We start from the raw sequence: 20,165 nt of genomic DNA on the forward strand, positions 1-20,165 counted from the left end.
TGGGGGGCGGGGTGGGGTATGTCCTATGCGTTCTACGATGTCTGGCACCATGCCTGGCCTCTACCCACTAGGTATCAGCAGTACCTTCCCAGGTGTAATGACCAAAAATGTCTGCAGACATTGCTAGAGGGGAGGCAGGGGTGCAGATCACTCCATGTAAGAAATGCTGACATAACTCAACTTTCCCCTTTACCAGTCAGCTGAGTAAGCCCAGAGCAGCAGCTTATTCAAAGTAAAAGGCAAAACTTTGCCAACTGTTCCCTTTCTTTTACTCAATCCAACAAAAGAACTACGTGTTATATCAAAATTTTCCAGGATGACTTTCATAAACCAAACTGACCTGTAGTGTCAAGTCTGAATCAATGTCAGTACATTACCTGCCAGCTATAATGAAAATATCTAAAAATCTAAAAGGTTACTGCTACATCTTTGAAGCAAGTACTATCAAAGACTGAACTGCTTTAAAGATCATGTGAAGGGTCACACAGTTTTAGATATACATGATTTTGGTAATGTATTCAAAAGCTAAATATTTTTAACTGTTAAAATGTATACATGATAAAATATATTCTGAAATCGCAAATTAACAACACATCCAAACTTAAGCTGTTTTTTAGTTCCTATTAGAATAAATAAGATTTCAAGTAAAATCTTTTCTTCCTCTACATAATCACTTACCTGGCATTTATCTCCAACTTCATACTGTAAGCCAGCAGCAATGGAATAATCATGTTTTTGTTGAGCTGTAAAGAATATCAGCATAATATCAAGTTGATGTAATCATTTTCAAGGACCTCAAAGTAAATTTCTGGAAAATACAGTTTTTTTTTTTAACTCACCTTGTTTAGACTTTAGCCAAATTTCATATTCCACATTTCTATAGACTGCTGGACTGAGTGACTTAAGAACCTTTCTAGACAAAGGAAGGCTAGGAGAGTTTCCATTGCTTTTCGGATGCTAAGTAAACAAAGTCAAGAAGCCCAATCAACAAAGAAATGCTTTTAAAATGTGTTTGAGATACGTATAAGAGAAAAATCAAAAGAATAAAGCTTTAAAAAATAGGAAGTCACCGAAAAAATGTCTTACGAGATGATCCTGACTCTATTGAAAATGTGCCAGAAAAGAGAAAAAAAATTAAGGCTATAAACTTGTATGCTTTCTTATATTGAAGAGAGAGTTAAAAACCATTAAATAAAAATACCTGGTCACTTGACAAAGTTTTAAATCCATTCACATCATTAATAGTGGTAGGTTTACTCCTACAAAGGAAGAAATACAGGTATCATTAGGAGTACAAAAATGTTCACACACATTTCACTTACTCTAACTTCAGAGAAAAATCTCAGAGTTACAGTCCAAAGTCAAAACTGTATCCCAAGGAGCTCAAACAAACGGCAGTGTGGATATGTATGTGTAAGCACATACAGAGTACCCATGTGGGCATGTGTATATGCATATAAGGCCAAGTTTTTCCTTTAAGTTTACCAGTTTATTGCTACCAACCCATCTCCTCCACCCTCCTCATGCATGCGTGCTCAGTCATATAACCCCAAGGACTGCAGCCCACCAGACTCCTCTGCCCATGGACTTTTCCAGGCAGAAAGACTGGAGTGCGTTGCCATTTCCTTCTCCAGTCAAACATTTTTATCGTTAATTTGTACTGACTTAATCAACAAGAAGAGAGGAACAGAAATAAACTATGAAATGTGGGGTGATACAGTAACTGAGTTTATAAAAACACTTAATGTAAAAACTTCCTTTCAGAAATATATCGGTAGATATGTGTGTATGTGTGTGCACTCAGCCGTGTCCGACTCTTTGTGATCCCAGGGACTGTAGCCCGCCAGACTACTCTCTGTCCATGGGATTTTCCAGGCAAGAATACAGGGGTGGGTTGCCATTTCCTTCTCCAGAGGATCTTTCAGACCCAGGGATCAAACCTGCATCTCTTGTGTCCCCTGCATTGGCAGGTGGGTTCTTTACCTAATGAGCCACCAGCAAAGTCCATCAATAGATGAGGCTCCATCAAACAAAATACTCCACTACAAGATATACAATCCGGTGAAAGTAGATACAAGCTAAATAAGTTATCAGTCGTCATTAATGCTGCTAAGTGCTTTGGGGGGAAAAAGGTAGAAAAACTACAGTGTTGAGGCCTAGCTCAAATAATAAAAAATGGGATAAAGAATGATATGTTTTTGAATAAAGAATTAAAGGTGACAAGAGAGCAAACCATATGGCTGTTTAGTACTGCAAGCAGATGGGAAGCAAGTGCAAAGACCCTGGGGCAGCCAAGAGGTTGGTGAGGCTGGACAGTGATGGCAGGTGACTGGGTGAGAAGGTTACCTGTATTCTTCTGTCATATAATTCCTCCTCCTTCATAAACCAATCTCTACTCTTTAGGTGTCACACCCCTAAATGCAGCAATATTTAAGAGACTCCAACTATCTAGAGTCTGGATTAAAAAAGCACCCTAATTGCTGATGCTTCCAGATTCATCAATACGAATTTGAAAAGAATCCAGGCACAGAAGTACAGTGGCATCCTTGCTTTCTCATTACCATACCGCGCCTATCTGTCTTGCCATGATTATGGAGCAGTCTCCCCTAAATGAAGCCTTGTCTTCCCTAAGCCAGACATGACACTAGTAAAGGAAACCCTAATAATGCAACAAAAAAATTCATCAAAGGCTTCCATGCTCCCAGGGCTATAGTAATGCAGTATAAAAATGAAAGCCGATCACGACAATGTACACACCATCCCTGGCAAACTTCTACAAGCTTACTAGCCTCTACTCCATACTTCACCTACTTCACCTGCCAGCTGCCATCCCAGACCCAGTTTTGCTAAAGCCATCAGCAGAACCAAGCACAGGGTATGTGCTCAAGTCCCCCCAACATCAACTCATGGTGATAAGTTAAACAAGTGAATCATCATTCTCCATCCCAACTTCTCGTATGCTCCATAACATGCCTTAATCACACTGGGCACCTGGAGAAAACCATGTAGCACAATTCCCATCTGTGCAAAGCCCCTTAATCAATTCTAGGATTAATTTACAATGGGAGACCCAGATTTTAATCTGACTCATTTCTTTCTTATGTAGAAACAGTGGTCAATCAAACTTTCAATCAGGATCAACCATTTAACTCAAGAAATGCCTGGAATTACAGATACAAGGGGATATATTTTATAAGTCTTTAATAAAGAATTAGATATCCTGAGGCTTTAATTTCATCTTCCTCTAGTTTCACAGTACGTATCATAGGATACTTTCATACTCTCATACAAAAGGAATAATATACTTTTAACTTCATTGAGGATGAAACCGATTGGTTCTTAGAACATACAAAGTACATTTCTTAGTATCATTGATAAAAATTCATACACATTGGACACTATACCTAGAACTGGGCTGTGCATTGCACATGTACATCTCATTTCATTCTTATAAATTATCTACTTTAAAGAAATACTGACATATCCTCATTTATATCTATAGGACTGAGGCTTTAAGCAACTTGCCCTAAGTTCAGTTAGTTGGCAGGAACCCAGGAATGAAACCAGGTCAGAATGTCCACAGCCCAAGCTCTTAGCCACTACCCTGTATGTCTTAAGTGGAAAAGAAAAATAAGTTTCAGACTCTAAGTTAAAAGGTGTTTATTCACATCAGACTCTAAGTTAAAAGGTGTTTATTCACATCATGCTGCTGCTACTGCTAAGTCGCTTCAGTTGTGTCCGACTCTGTGCGACCCCACAGACGGCAGCCCACCAGGCTCCGCCGTCCCTGGGATTCTCCAGGCAAGAACACTGGAGTGGGTTGCCATTTTCTTCTCCAATGCATGAAAGTGAAAGTGAAGTCACTCAGCAAGTGTCTCACTCTTCGCGACCCCATGGACTACAGCCTACCAGGCTCCTCCGTCCATGGGATTTTCCAGGCAAGAGTACTGGAGTGGGGTGCCATTGCCTTCTCCGTAATCACACCATAAACAAACATAAATAAATAACATTATTATCCAGAGCTGTTTACATATATTCCAACTTTGGATTTGTATTATATAAAAAGGGGAGGCATTATCTAAGAAAGAGAACAATAAAAGAAAGTCAAGGAAATCAAAATGGCCGTTTTTCATCACTGGTTATGTAAGCAATTGACAGCCTAACCTGAAAACTTTAGGATATACACACATATGAAGTGAAAGTCGCTCGGTCGTTTCCAACTCTTTGCGACCATGGAAATCTCCAGGCCAGAATACTGGAGTGGGTAGCCTTTCCCTTCTCCAGGGATCAAACCCAGGTCTCCCACATTGCAGGTGGATTCTTTATCAACTGAGCTACGAGGGAAGCCCCCTGCCCTCCACACACACACACACACAGGTAGAACCAAATCTATTTCAGAGATATATGCATGATTACACAGAAATAGATGCTTAACAAAAACAAACAAAAAATCAAATTCCAAAAGAAACAGTCCCATAATAGAAATGAAGTAATAGCAGTGGCAGGAAAAAAGAAACTTCTGCTGCACGTTGCTGTACTTTAGAAATACCATAATACCTCACTAAGTGAGGCAACGCCGTACAAAAACGTTTACGGAACTGTTTCCTCGTATGGCACTACAAAGGTACTTTAGGACAAAGCCACTCTTACTTGCAACTGTCATCCTCTGAATCTGATATTTCACTGTTGTCTTCATCCGCTACTTCAGAGCTATCTAGGCCCATCAAGATTTTACTGACGTCAGTTTTAAATACCTTCTCATACAGCAATTCATAAAGCAGAGCTGAAGTTAACAAGAAAGAGATGTTACACAGCATGAATTTTACGTCTAACATAAAACGGAGGCGCCCAGGCTCCTAAAACCTTAACTGAATACCTCCTAACACCTTATGACCAATAACACAATTCAATCAGAAAATTACCTAGAGACCAACTAGACTCCCATCTTTGCAGTTAGTTAGTTCAAAATTATCACTGCCTGTTGTCTGGATGATACTGAGGCAGATACAAGATGGTGAGAAAGGGGGTCTCTTGGGGACTCGTTTGAGGGGTAGACACCACTGTGATGGATTCTTGGTGCACTTGTTTTGGTAAGGTTTGCTGTGATTAAAGCAAATGAGAGTCCTGAACTCCATGCAGAGGTTTTGAGCATTTGGTAAGATATTTCTGTTTTCTGGAGTGTGGGTTTGTTTTTGTTTTCCTCTTTTTGTAAAGCAGAAACATTGTCTCAATATGCTTCAGTGGTTGCTGAGAATACATTTTACAATGGTTTCTTTTTAGTCCATTATGAAAAGGTATCTTCTTTCTAGCAAACTTGGTGTTCCTTAAGTTTTCCATCTGAGCTTCTTAGGTTGGGTAGGCTGTGAGGTCTCTCTGGTTCTCAGTTTCTTGATGTGAACAGCTGGAATGAGAGCACTTCACCGTGCTAGGATTAACTATGAAAGCAGATGCAGAGGCTTAGCACAGTGTGTACAACCACACTTAAGTCACTGCTCACTGGGCGTGTTGAATTTCATCACCCCTGGCTCACAGCTGTGATACCTTTTTGTATTACTGTTAGCTTTAAATACATCAATACATTAAATACAAGTAATATAAAATTGTAAATTGATCTGTTTTGAGATCCTGGGCTATGTTCTCTGCCTCTCCCAGTCAATCAAAAGCTGGACATTCCAGCTTTGAAAAGGCAGGCGTCATGTGCTGTCTTTACTGGTCCTCCTTAGCTAAAGAACAGGGGAGAAGAGGCTGTCATATGCCCGGCACAGTGCTTCGTATGGGTCATGTGCACCTTGTCAGAACAGATGATAAAGGAAATAAAGAGGGGAGGAAGGCACTGCCACAGCAGTAATTCTCAACTGCGAGAGGTGGAGAGGCTTTTATCCTCCCAGGAAACACCTGGCAAAGTCTGGAGACATCTGTGGTTGTCACACGGGAGAGAGCGCTCTACTGGCATGTCAGAAGGTCAGTCACTTAGCTGTGTCCAACTCTGCGACTTCGCAGACTCCCCTTCCACAGAATTCTCCAGGAAGACTACGGAGTGCATTGCCATTCCCTTCTCTAGGGGATCTTCCTGACCCAGGGACCAAACTCGGGTCTCTGGCATCGCAGGCAGATTCTTTACCATCTGAGCCACCAGGGAAGCCCCACTATTGGCATAATAGATGCTAAACATTCTACAATGCACACAATAACCCCCAAAACAAAAAATTATGTGCCCTATATTTTAATAGTAAAAGGTCAAGAAACCCTGGTCAAGTGACAAATACAATCAAATACTGATTTCCTGAATCATTGAGATTTTCAAGCTATGCACTAAAAGCTTTAAAAACATTCAAATCTTTATTAATGATATTAATTACCACAGGAAAATATAACTTCACATTTACAACCAAACTCTAATCTGTTAGCACCTTTTTCCTACTGAAACAAGTTTTTACTAGAGTATTAAAATTTTTGGTAACCTAAAGTTCTCAGAAATATATTTTTACACAACAAAACAGTGTATCTACCCTGAGTTGTTTGCGTAAGACAATAAAGCTTAGGAAGAAAATTTCTATACCAACGCAAGGGTGATACTTACACTGACACATAGCCGAGCTCTCTTTATACTTTATGGGATAGACAATATCATAATGATTTCCATTTGAAAAACACAGTAATACCTGAAAGGGAAAAACAGAATACACCTTTCAGCCCTTCACATACAACACTTACACAGCTACTTCCATCTCTAATATCTCTGAGTTACTAGTAAACAAATTTCCAGGTAGAATGTTTTAGAAGTAACCTAAAGCTGTAATGTGGTCATGGTACATCCGTATGTTGAAATGTTACAAAGCCAAGGAATCAGAAATTCCTAATGACTTGGGGAAACGCTTACTGCATCACAAAAATCACACACAATCTGTAAGAACAAATGATTTCAACTATTGCAAGAGAAGGGTTAGAAGACTGTAAGAAAATATTCTAAAACTTTAATGATGCTTACCTCTAAGAAGCAGAATCAAAAGTACATTTTTTTCCTGCTTTACAGCTTTATGTACCTTCTAAATAATCGATCACTTACGCAAAGAGCAACACATTGACTTTGCTTAGACTACATCATGTTCCAAAAATTACACTGTAAAGGCCAGATCCAGAGCCAGGCACCTTGGACACCCACGAGTCCTTACAAAGGCGTATTTACCTCGGCTCCCTGCCCCCTGCCACCATAAACATGGTGACGAGACACTTCAACTTGGGCTGGATAACCCAATGCAGATCATGAAAACAAAATTCTCTAGTAATGAATCATGGTGTTCCCCCCGCCACCCCTTTCTAGGCTTCACATCATTTTTCAGTTGTTTCTGCTTTGTGACTAGATAACAACACCGTAGCCAGTGAACTATCTCTGTAATGGGAAATATATCACAGTTAAGTGTTTCTGGATGCAGTAGAACCTATTTTCACAAGTTATTTTTCTATCTAATGTATATACTGATGTAAAACAGTACAGTCTAGTTAATCACATACACTGGCATCTCAATTATTTTTCTCTAATAAAATGTCACAATAGAGTTCAACATTTGTACGGAAAAACAAATACAAAATAACAAAACTTGTGAATGATTAATAAGAACTTAAAAAAAAAAAGTCACTTAAAAATTATAGCTCAGGCAGTCAAGATGGCAAGTGAGTGGTTCCTTTACTTAAATCCTTTAGAAAAACTTGGAACAATTCTTACCTTTTCAGGAAAATTATTTTCAGTTACTTGTGAAGGAGAAACATTTGGTTTCTGGTAAATTATAAAATCTTTCCTGAAAAAACATTTAGAAATTATTTCTGATGAAATACACTTCATAAATTGAAATTCAGTCATTCATTCATTCACTCACTCAAGAGTCAAGTGCACCAAGCAACATTCTAGGCACCTAGAAACAGCAGTAAACAAAAGGCAGTAATGGGTAACCAAGCTGCAACATACTTAAGCAAAAAGTATCCTTTTAAACAAGTAAAATTTTAAATATAATTTTATATATAACTTCAGATATAATTCTAAAAGTAGACCTCAAAACCACAGAAAGCGTGGAGATGAAATTTATAAAGACATTTTGAAAAGAAAAAATACAGCATTCACCTGATCTGCGAACAGACAAAAAGCTGTAAAACTGACAATACGGTGCTCTGCCTTTGCCATTCAATTTGCTTTGCCATTCAGTGCTACCAGCCTTGAGAAAGCAGGAAATCATTTCTCTAGAAGGTCTGTTAAGTGATTCTGCTATTTAACAACTCCATTACAATGGAACATGTTAATTTCCCACTGGCTTTATTTTTGTTTACCTATGTGATTACAGGGCTTACCTGTACATAAGAGAAAGGGCACTTATTTCCACTTGTCCAACCCACTCCTGTATTGAAGAAAAAACATTGGCCCATAAGTGTCTACTTTTTATAGCACCTTAATACACATCTTTATATGATACACCTAATTAGCTAGAGGAGCTCATTCATATTTTTTTAATTTATTTAATTTCAGGATAATCGCTTTACAATATTGTGTTGCTTTCTGCTGTGTGTCAACATGACTCAATCACAGGTGTATTTATGTCCCCTCCCTCTTGAAACTCCCTCCCACCTCACACCTCAGCCCACCCTTCTAAGTTGTCACAGAGCACCAGTGTGAGCTCCCTGCATCACACAGCAAATTCCCACTGGCTATCTATTTTACATACAGTAATAAATATATCCTTCCAGTCTACTCTCAACTCTCCCCACCCCTCCTTTCCCCACTGTGTCCACAAATCTTGCGTCTGTCTGCATCTCCACTGCTGCCGTGCAAACAGGTTCACCTGTACCATTTTTCTGGACTGCACATATATGTGTTCATATATGCTGTTTGTTTCTCTCTAACTTACTTGGCTCTAGGTTCATCTTGGAACTGACTCAAATGCATTCTCTTTAATGGCCCGAAGAGCTCATTAGTAGTAGTACTGAGAATACTACAAAAATATTTTCATAAAACGGGCTATAATATACACTAAAAAGCAGCCCAAGTCTTGGTAACAAATATCCTTAGTAAAAGGGCTGGAGTGAGAATTCCTATTGATGTGGCAGGACGACAGAGTAGTGTCTCTAAGTTGAGAACCTGCAGAAGGCAAAGACTGCAGCTGAGCACTCAGGACAGAGCCCAGCACAGAGTGTGTGCCCAGGAGACAGGACACTGCCCAGAAGCAGAGCTCAAGGGTCAGAAAGGGTGAAAAAGGGCAGGTCTGCTCTCTCCAGAATAATCGAAGGCACAAAGAAAGCAGTGTGCCAGGAATCATTTTAACGTGTGGCAGGAGCTTTAGTACTAAAGGAGTCACTTTAAGTCCTTAAGCTTTTCAGAAGGAAATGGCCAGCATATATCAAAAAGTTAAATACTCTTTAATTTAACCTAGCAATTCAACTTCTATAAAACTATCCTAAAGAAATATTTCATATGTCCACAAAAATGTATATAAACAAAGGTGGCCACTACAGTTATCTGTAATAATTTTAAAAAAATTTTTTTTAAGATAGCCCCAAGATTCCACTAATAGATAAGGAAGAATTATATAATTTATCATTCACCCAAACTATGTATGGAAATACCATGCAATCACCAAAAAGAATGAGCTATATTCCTATGAAATGACCTCAAAAGATCACTCCAGGCTATTAAGTGGAAAAAGTAAGTCAGTAAAATAATCCTATTGTGTACAACAAAATAAATATATATAGACACATACACACAGAAAGAGAACTAGAGACAGTGGAGACAGGAATTTAAAGATGACTGGAAAAGTAAGGATTTTCACTCTTCATTCTGTAGTAAATCTTTGACCATGAGAACGTATTCCTAAACCACCTGTGAAATTAGTAAAGACTTAATATCAAGAGTTACTAAAAATAAGAACTATAGTAAGTGAACGCTGGCACTTTCACCTTCAAAGAAGAGAGATTTGAGATAAGAAAAGGATTTGGGATGATGGTTTGAAATCCTCTCAGAAGAGGATCATCTTTCCCCACAGACTTTGCACTTCAATAAATCTTTAAAGTTGGCTTTGTTTTTCAAAATGAAATAGGTGCCATACATTACAACAGATTTATTAAAATAGCCTCTGCCTAACAATCACAGCCTCTCATAAACTCCACAAGCAATACCTTCTGGTACAGAGGAGATCCTTCCCTGAAACCATCTGCTGAGATCATAAACCCAAGCTGTTCCATTCTGTGCGGAATGCACTGCATCACTTCTGGTGTCAACAAGACACTACATCTCAAATAAGGCACAATTTTGTAACTACTTAATCTTCAGAATAAATTCTGTTGTAGTCTGGTTAAGTAGACAATGGCCATTATAGCTTGCCTTCTCTAACAATTTTGATTTTTTTTTTAAATTTATGTTCTGTCTTCTACCTGAACGCTATAATTTTACTTACACAACACTCTATGGTTAGTCTACTTTGTCATTGTGGGTAAGAGCACAGCATTTCTACAAAATCTATTTTTAATGTTGTAAAGAACCATACTGTATCAAAAACACTAATTAAATGTTCTTAGATAGTCATCAAAAGCAAACTTTTGTTCCTCAAAAGACACTATTAAGAACACTAAAGACAAGATACAAATAGGAAGAAAGTACTGGAAAATATATATCCAATACAGAATTTATTATACTCGGTATAAAATACTCTTATAATTCAACAAAAACAAAATAATAAAGGACAGAATCTATGAGCAAGACATTTCACCAACAAAGACATACGGATGGCAAATAAGCACATGAAAAGTTTCTCAACATTACTAGAGAAATGCAAGTTAAGATCACGAGATACCACCACACAGCCACTAACTGCGTAGCCACAGCTCAATTTTAAAAGGCTGACGATACTGAGTGTTGATGAAGATGCAGAGCAGCTGGAATTCTCACTTATTGCTAATGACAAAGCAAAGCGGCACAGCCACTTTGGAAAACAGATTAGCAATTTCTCATTAAGTTAAACATGCATTTACCGTATGACCCAGAGATTCCACTCTCAATGATATTAACAATATTAATTAAGAGAAAAGAAAACATATGCCCATAGAAAGACTTGCAACCAAATAGTCTTAGCAGCTTTAATAACAGCAGCAAACTGGGAAGAAATCATGTATCCATCAACTTGTAAATTGCTAAAACAAGTTGCAGTACATCCATCCAATGAATGGCCACTCAGCAATAAAAATGAACTATCACACAAAGTACAACACAGATGAATCTCAAAATGCGTCCATTACGTCAGTCAAAGAAGCCAGACACCTAAGACTACAAACTATACCATTCTATTTGTTCGAGGCTCGAAAAGGCAAAACTTCGCACATGGGTGGGTGTAAGGGGTCTCTACTCCAAAAGGTATGAGAGACTTCTGGAGTGACGGAACCGCCCTGTGCGGTGTCTGTGGTGGAGATCACATAGCTGTATGCATCTGTCAGAGTTCATCAAATCATAAACTTAAAACACCTATTACATGTCCATTTTACCTCTGTAAAGCTGACAAAAATATATTCTTTTTGAGGCATTTTTCAAAATGCTCCATTGATACTTTTAAGAAAAAAGGAGGAAGTTCTCTTTCTCTGAGAACTGGGTGAGGCAATGGAGCTTATCAGTTGACTACGTTTCTCTTTTCCTTTCATACATTCCATGTATCGGGGAGAAAGAGAAACGGACAGAAATATTTATCACTAATAAGAACAAACACTTGTTCTGTTTGGAAGATACCTGCAACATCTGGAGAAGGCCTGCCCAGCGTGGGGAGGGGGGTGTCCTGGGAGTGACACACCTGGCCGGCCAGCACCCTGGGAAGGAGACAGCTGTTCCCAGGCGCTCAACATGCAGCACCTGCCACCCCCTCCCCTGCAGGGCCCCGAATCAGTCTCCAGTCCCCTTCCACCGCCTCACTCCCCTCCCTGTCCCCTTCTCTCTGGGATGTCTCTTCTACCCTTTCTCAGCCCAAGAGCCAGAACTGCTCACAAAGATCACCGTAAAATGATATTGTGGGCTTTTTTCTGACTAAAAATTAATAAATGTTCTTTGTCCTTCCCTTCATCTTCTACAAAGGAAATAAAAATCACCAGGTACAGCTGGCGAGAACTGTTAACATTCCAGTGTTTAATCTTTTCTATCTGTGACACAGGCTTCCCAGGTGGCAGAGTGGTAAAGAATCCACCTGCCAATGCAGGAGACTCAGGTTCAATCCCTGGGTCAAGAAGATCCCCTGGAGAGGAGAATGGCACCCCACTCCAGTGTTCCTGACTGGGAAATCCCACGGACAGAGGAGACTAGCGGGCTTACAGTCCACAGGGTCACACAAAGCCAGATGATGACTGAAGTGACGGAACAGCAGCAACTGCAGCATCATGCCTATACTTCTCAGGACACACGCGCCTTCTCACTGGTACTAGACACCCTTCCCTACTGCAGGGACACGCCTGAGAACAGCACCCAAAGCCCAGTGACTTCTGCATCCCCGGGGCCTGGCCCTTCCTAGCCCACAACAAGCACTCAAATTAGAGTCGGGGAATGGGAGAGACCCCACACAATGATCAAACACCTTACCCCTGTTAGTATACCCTTTCCTCCCTATTTGACTCCTCTTGGCCTCTTCTTTGTTGTCATTTTAAATCTAACAGTGATTATCGCTGGGGATGAGGGAACATTCTACATGGCCTTCTGTTAACATTTGGATTTTTACACAAAGAGCATGAGGAGAAAATAGCAAACAGAAAAATTCTCTTAATTTCCAAGTGACTGAGAAAGTGCTGGCCGGGGGAGTCGGTGGGGGGCGCTGTCCTTCAACCCTCAACAGCCTCTTCCTACGTCTCATGTGACCACGTTAAGGGGAATGGATGCAACCTGTCTCGTCAGCTGCCTAATAAGGAAGCAATCAAACACCGCCCTGTCCACCAAGCCCGACACACACACCAGCACCACACTCTGGAAATCCTCGGCAGTGTCATTTCAGGTCTTTTATACTACATTCGCGGGCCATCACGAAAGAAAGATCAAGATCAAGAAAGCATGACTGTGCCGACTGAGGCAACGCTCCCGACAAGGTGCACAGCACCCGCTGTCTTCCAATTACACAGGCACCTAAAGCAGGAACTCCTCCATACACTGTAATGCTAATCTCACACTGTAATGAATTTGGAATACATTATTTAATATCTTAAAAAAAAACAGAAATATATTACAAGATTACTACATACCTGTGGATTTTCCAAACGTTTTAAATATTCTTCAAATGACCCTTCTATAAACTGCAAAAAGGGAAAAAGGCCTATTAGAAATCCACCAAAAGTTAATTTCTTCACTGTGAATTACTGAATTTTTACAAAAACCTTGGCTACAACAGTAATAATAATATATATACACACACACACACAAACACACAGAAAAAAATCTAAATATGAAAATATGTACAAAATATTAAGAAAACATCATAAAGATACAGCAGAATTTAAAGGAGGAAACACTGCCGGGAACCACTTCCTGGACAGGGTCTGGAGGGCGGGCGGCACCCTGGGAGGCGGCGGCAGTGGGGAGGAATCGCCTGCACAGCAAGAGCGGGCCGCGCCGTGGGGGGGGCACTCCTGCCTGTGCCAGCAGGGGCAGGCCCCTCAGACGGAGGGAGGGGGGTGCAAGGTCACGCCCGTGACATCAACAGAGAACTCACATGATCACAGCAGCACCCAAAGACTAACTGGGCAATGGCCAATGCTTAGAAGAGAGCTAAAGACAGATGCAGGAGCTAAGAAATATTAGTTTCCTAACAGATGTGAATAATCATTGTCTCTTAGATCAATTATACTAAAAACAAAGATAAGAACTAATAATGCTAAAGATACTTTGAGGAATCAACAATATTTTTCTAATCCAGCTTGTCTCATTGTTATTTTAACAAAAACACACACAAAAAATCTGATTTGATTCAAGCTATATGATTACATTTTTTGCTTTTCTCATAGCAGTTGCACTAATTTAATTGAGAAAGCTCTAAAAGACATTCATCTGAAACACCAATTTCAGTTTTATTTCAATTAAAGTCTTAGTTAATTTAGCAAAGTGATATACTTAAAAACATTAAAATATACTGCTTGGTCTATAAAAATCTTTTAAATGCCCTTTTTTTAAGACAGAGATTAATTCTTTTATAGATGATATACTCTAATTTCCAAAAGTATCCTAAGTTTAAATACATACTTGCACTAAAACAGCCACATATTTGAAATATTCCACCAATCAGAGGCTACTGTTCTCTATTAGTTTATTATTTATAGAATTTTAAAAAAATAAAACAACCCCACAGAACCATTTAAAGCTGCAAGAGACTGAAGTAAGCTGTGGTCTGACACAAGCCTGCATCCAACTGATTCTTCTTAATAATCAGAAAGTACTTACCTAGGCCCTGACTAAACATTTTCAACAAAAAGGCACACCCCTCGACCCTAGACAGTCTTTTCCACTTCTGGTCAATAGAAACTGGTAGAGGCATTCACTGTAAAGAAAGTGAAACTTTCCCCCTCAGAACTTTCCCCCTCTGATCATACCGCCTAAGACTGTAAGAGCTGAATAAATATATGCAAAGCACTCAATGCCTGCTGACACAAATGCTGGCCATTTCCACTACTGTCAACAGAGCTTTCCCCTCTGGAGCCAATGTTAACTAATTCACTCGTAGTTTCTTCAAATAGTTGAAGACCACCTCTCTACCCTATTCCTCTCCACCGTATCTATCAATACTGTCTTATCTAGCCTCCACATCACCAGCCTTTTAAAATAAGACAAGTTTTCAAATCTTCTGATCAAGCAGGTAACTCTCCTTCCTGGAATATATTACCGTTCATCTTACAACACGGCATCCAGAAAAATGTCACCAGTAATAAAATTTTGCTTACAAATAGGAATTCCAACCCAAGAGCACCTTTAAACACTATTTATCTATTAAGTCTTAGAATTGAGTTACGTGCCAAGTGTCAATGTTCTTTTGGCAGTCAACGGGGAGAAAATACCACTAAAGATTGTCAGATGATAATTCTACGTCATAAAATCAATAACCAGTAAATCTTACAAGGCTTTCAATGTAAAGTGAAAATAGGTCACCGTGGCATCTATTTAAAACACAGCCTACTACATACTACTAAGAAAATCACAGTCAGTTGATAAGATATTCTGTTAAGTACTAATTAACTATACTACATTCTATTAACTACTAATCATTATTTATATAATTACAATGTTCTGATATGTGGTTCATAATGATGAACCCTGTAAATTAAAAATCTATAAATACCTCCTGATAAAATCAGAGGCTCAACATTAGCTATGCTCAGTATATTTCTTATACTCCAAGGTCTGCAATTTTTTACAGTTCACAGGGGGTCACCAATCATGGAAACCTGTTAGCCTCCCTGATCATGTCAGACAAGGCTCACTAGTAATACGCTCAGGTCCCGCCCAAGTCACCCTTCCAGCCTCCACAGCTCTGTGATCCATCTGTCACAGAAGCTTTCTAAATGTCTGAATAAATGAACACCACAAGATGGCCTTTAAAAAAAAAAGAATCACAGCTGACTATGGATTTGAATTTGAATTCAAAACAGCAATTCGTTTTTATAAGGTTTATCTTCATAACCTACAATCAGATCCAACCTGTGAAATTCCCACTAGACCACTAGAACGGCTATCATGTACCTATAAGTCAAGGCACCATTACACGTTTAAAATTATAAATCACCTCTTCAAATTTCTCCCGGTTCTCCCGAAGGTAATGAATGCAGGCCATCCTGACTTCAACGTGGCGAGACTGGGAGTGCAGCACCTGTGGAGCAAAGAGCAGCACGTTCTCAAGCCCTCCGTTAGAAGACGCTATGAAGCTATGACCCAGCACCTTCCTTCACACCCAACGTGTCCTCACCACCAACACGTCAGTCTCCATTTCCCTTTCTGTCATTTCTAACTCTGCATTCACTCTCACCTCTTCCACTAACCTGAGAGCTGACATACCACATACCAACTACAGTACTTCTTAAGCCAGAGGTCACTCGATGGAGAGCTTGTTACCATTTCTCCTTTAGGTCACTGAGACCATGCCTTTGGGGAAATTTTTTGTAAACTTACACTTTCCTCTCCTGGCCACCCCTCTACTATTACTTTGCTCGTCACAAAGCAGAGCTGACAGAATCCCCGCTACACAGTGCTCCGCTTCATCCTCGGCTTGTTGGAAAAGAGAATGAAGAGGTGACTTCAACAAAAAAAATAAGTCTTTGAGGCTTTCTGCCCGTAATAGGGAAATTACTTTTTCCCAGTAACTTTGAATTACTTGCCTTATGTATAAATGTAAGTCCACCGTGGTTTGAGAAAAATTAAGGCACTCATTCTTAAATCCTCAGCTGTCAGGCTTACACGATTCTGGAAAGAACATCCAGGGAGCAGCACAGAGGAGGCAATCGTGTTTCTGTGTGTTATCATCCCAATGGCTTTTAAACGCACTCTTCTGCCCCAAATCTTAAAGCACCAACGGAAATAAGCCATACTACGAAGATGAACCACGCCCTCTCACTTTGCAGCCTCTGTTGTCTTCTGTTAAACAACTAGTTCAACCAAAGAATAACTTACTGGCATTTTGCCTCTTAATAAAAGTCTAAAGCTTTGGTTTGAAACCCTTTAAGTTAGTGAGTGAGTGAGTGAAGTCTCTCAGTCGTGTCCGACTCTCTGCGACCCCACAAACTGTAGCCTACCAGGCTCCTCTGTCCATGGGATTTTCCAGGCAATAGTCCTGGAGTGGATTGTCATTTCCTTCTCCAGGGGATCTTCCCAACCCAGGGATCGAACCCGGGTCTCCTGCATTGTAGACAGACACTTTACCATCTGAGCCCCCAGGGAAGTCTTTGGCCAGTCTCTAATACTTTTCCATGCTAAAAAAAGGAGATTAAGATTGTTTTCTACTACTAGGTGTCCCAAACGAAGGTGTTCCTGCTACCCTACAAGGTCAAAGTAGGAGGGAAAAAAACTGACATTTAAAATAACATCTCAAAACTACTATCCAGGGCTCTTGAGAATTTCTATTATTATAAAGTAGCTTTAAGAGTTACAGTTTCAACTGAGTGAGTGTCCCTTATGTTCACGGTGAGCACAGAATTCAGGAAAAGGGAAGCTCCGGTTGCACCTGTTACAGGTCTCTCTGGATAACAGCCAAGGCTCATTTATATCCACGGAACCAAGAGGCGCAACTGCCTGGAGAGCTAGCAGGTCCCTTTACATTCAATTCAGATACTCTGACAATGCACTAACTTAGGTTAGCAGTGCATTGGTTTTCAGCATACTAGCTGGCTTTCAGCTTAACAAGTATGCGAACACTGATGTCTTTAGGAACTACAAAAAAGCATCCATCCTTATATACTCTAAGCCTCCAGTACTGGAAGGACTATCCACCCAAATGCAAAAATCACCACCACACAATTTTTTTGCCCATTCAACAAATGACATTTAGTAACATTTCCTTCACAGAAGCTACGCTAGATGCTATTATTAATCAACATATTAGTCTGAGTAAACCAGTGTCATCCGATAGGGCATTTCTGCCATTTGCAGAGTGAAGCTAGTCTTATAGCCATTTACCTAGCAACAGGTGGCAGACATTAGTGAATAAAGCTTATGACTTTACATCAAACACAATGACAGGCATGTTTTTTCTCTTTTAACAAACATTTCATTAGCACATGAAATCTGAACCCGTTACTCAGAAGCAAAATTCTCAGTGCGAGGTGCCCAGGGTGCTGGGGCTTTATAGAGCAAAGCAATGTCAAGAGAAAGGAGGCTAAATCACAACTGTTGAAAAGCAAGTTCAAGGGCACTCAGGAAGAGTTCAAATGGTATGACAAATATCTTTGGAAATTATTATATACATGAAAATAACCTAGAAATAGGAGGCTTTCCAATCTTAGGGCAGACAGAGATAATAAACACAGAGAAAGGCTGAGACACTCTGCTTCACCAAGCCTTCTAAGAGGGCCCTATTTTTAGCTCCAGGGCCACTGAGCTGATTCAGGTCAGGCCTCCTGCAGGCCCTAGGCCAGAAGCGTAAAAAGGGAAGGGGTTATTTAAATCAGGTAATTTGGAGGGGAAGACTCTGGCTAAATCAAGTCTTTCTCCCTACATTTCTCCCGCCAAAGGCTGCCATTTAGATCACTTACTGCGACTCCCTGGTAGAAATGGTAGTTATTCTAATATTACTGGAGAAATTGTTGGCAAAAAGTAAATCCTTTGTGCACACAGTTAAAGAGTAGCCTGAGGATGCCGTTACTTCCCTCCGCACCACCAACACACACGCCACCTTTGGCCATGAAGACTACACCTGTGGTCCATACCCACCAAAGAACAGAGTTTGCGCCAAGAGTCACCGTGGCAAACTTTCTCTAAGCTCAGTATACTAAAAGGCAGCCTCCCGAAAGGACATTCCCTCATGCCTAATTTAAATCCCATCACAGTGAGATATAATAAAATGCATGAACTACTGTTAGCAATGAGCTCTTAGTGTAACCAGCTAGCTATTATTGTTCATTTCTACTTAAAAAGAGAGTCTATACAATCAAGTTTGCCAATTATCTATGGTATGCAGTTCTGAAACCAGCCACACCTTTCTGCTTCAATATAAACTATGATGTGGATAATCCAACTCCAAACAAGCACTACACTTCTCGTATTTCTACTTGCTTCCACCTCTTTCCTTACCAAACTCTTGCTAGAGCCAATAATATGTTTCAATAGGGATTGAATTCACTTCCACATCTTCCCTCTGCTTCTGGAGGTGATGAGGAGACTCAGGAGGCTGAGGCGGACGAAGCAGGACAGATGGTGATCCGGAAAACTCACGAATGGGATAGACTGTTTACCTACTAATAGTAAAGACTGGGATCTGTTTGTATGAACATCTCCCAAAGCAACATTAGAACATCTTTAAAAATTCTAAAAATCAGAGAAATCGATTGAACTGGAAAAGACACAGCTCAGTTTGGAGAGCTTTGCGAAGAATGTTTGAATGACAATGCCAGCCACATAATGCAAAGGTTTGGATCAGCTACACCAATTTCTTGTTTCCAAAAAAAAAAAAGATCTTATGCTGCTGATGTGAAAACTAGGGCCTTTGGAAAATAAGTGGCTGGTCTCTGGACTTTGAAAAAAAACAAGAATAGACTGGTCTATAGATGTTTAGGAAAACATTTACTCACAATAAGAAATTTCAAAAGCTACTTAGCATTAAAAAAGGTGAGAGAAAGACAAACAGAAAAACTCCAAAGGCGGGCAGGAGAGGGAAGGGGTAGATCTTAGGCCAAAGGGAAGCAGACTGGGAACGGTAGGAAATACCCACCAGGACGGTAGTGTGAAACGTATGTCCAACTAATTCAACAGCTATTTTTCAATACAGGATGGATCTGGGTGGCTGCACACCTACCGACTACAGTGTTACATAATAGGGAATAAGCTCTCTTACCAAAAAAATAAATCAGAAACATCCTCCCAAGAACTGTATTACAAAGTGCTTTTAATCAGTAAGGGGGAAGAATTCGGCCAAGGACCTAAAGGACCCCAGATACAGTCTTCCTTCCCACTACCAACTTTAAAACACTTTCTCTAAGTCAATTATTTTTTTTTAGCTCACCTACAGTGCCTTGCAGGGCATTAAAATAAGGTGAAATCTACTCAAAGACAATTCTGTGCAAACATTCTACATTTTCTAAAGTCTGGTTTTCCCAAACTGCACATTTCCCCCACTCCTGACTCAGACGGACATCCGCGGGCTTGGCTTCCCCACGCTCCAAAGTCCAGTAACGGGGGAAAAAAAAAATCATGATCCCACGAGTCGAGTCTGGTGCACCACCTCCTCTAGTCAACATTCTGCGTACTGGTGTGAACGCTGTGCTTGTAAAGCCAAAAGGGGAGGCGAAAAACAGCATTTCGCCAAGTTCCCACCCCTCCAGCAAGGGTGCAGACTCTCCGGCAGGCCTCACGGGCTAGCTTCAACTCATTACCTCTTCGCCAGGAAGGACGACACCCAGATCATTTACAGGTTTTTAAGTTTCGATTCGGAGCTCCCAGTCCCAGGGCAGCGTCCGGTTCCGGGGCGACA

At 40.2% G+C, this 20,165-nt stretch overlaps 1 protein-coding gene across 2 annotated transcripts in view; it reads right to left on the reverse strand.

The window, feature by feature from the left end:
- The window catches only part of OTUD4 (OTU deubiquitinase 4), a 42,229-nt gene extending 22,077 nt beyond the window's left edge, over positions 1 to 20,152 (reverse strand). The window contains exons 1-10 of one of the 2 annotated variants that reach the window (XM_010839125.1): positions 20,068 to 20,152; positions 15,774 to 15,857; positions 13,246 to 13,296; positions 8,341 to 8,387; positions 7,724 to 7,796; positions 6,581 to 6,662; positions 4,651 to 4,783; positions 1,202 to 1,259; positions 840 to 957; positions 679 to 743 (exon numbers count right to left, since the gene is read on the reverse strand). In XM_010839125.1, the coding sequence (XP_010837427.1) occupies positions 679 to 743; positions 840 to 957; positions 1,202 to 1,259; positions 4,651 to 4,783; positions 6,581 to 6,662; positions 7,724 to 7,796; positions 8,341 to 8,387; positions 13,246 to 13,296; positions 15,774 to 15,821 (675 nt within the window). In that variant the 5' untranslated portion in view covers positions 15,822 to 15,857; positions 20,068 to 20,152. Of the gene's footprint in view, positions 1 to 678; positions 744 to 839; positions 958 to 1,201; positions 1,260 to 4,650; positions 4,784 to 6,580; positions 6,663 to 7,723; positions 7,797 to 8,340; positions 8,388 to 13,245; positions 13,297 to 15,773; positions 15,858 to 16,362; positions 16,776 to 20,067 lie in introns of those variants that run through there. The other variant, XM_010839126.1, reaches the window with a different exon arrangement.
- Positions 20,153 to 20,165: the final 13 nt, after the last annotated feature.

The sequence above is a fragment of the Bison bison genome, unplaced genomic scaffold, assembly GCF_000754665.1.
Source record: "Bison bison bison isolate TAMUID 2011002044 unplaced genomic scaffold, Bison_UMD1.0 scf7180017864111, whole genome shotgun sequence".
Taxonomy (NCBI): Eukaryota; Metazoa; Chordata; class Mammalia; order Artiodactyla; family Bovidae; genus Bison; species Bison bison.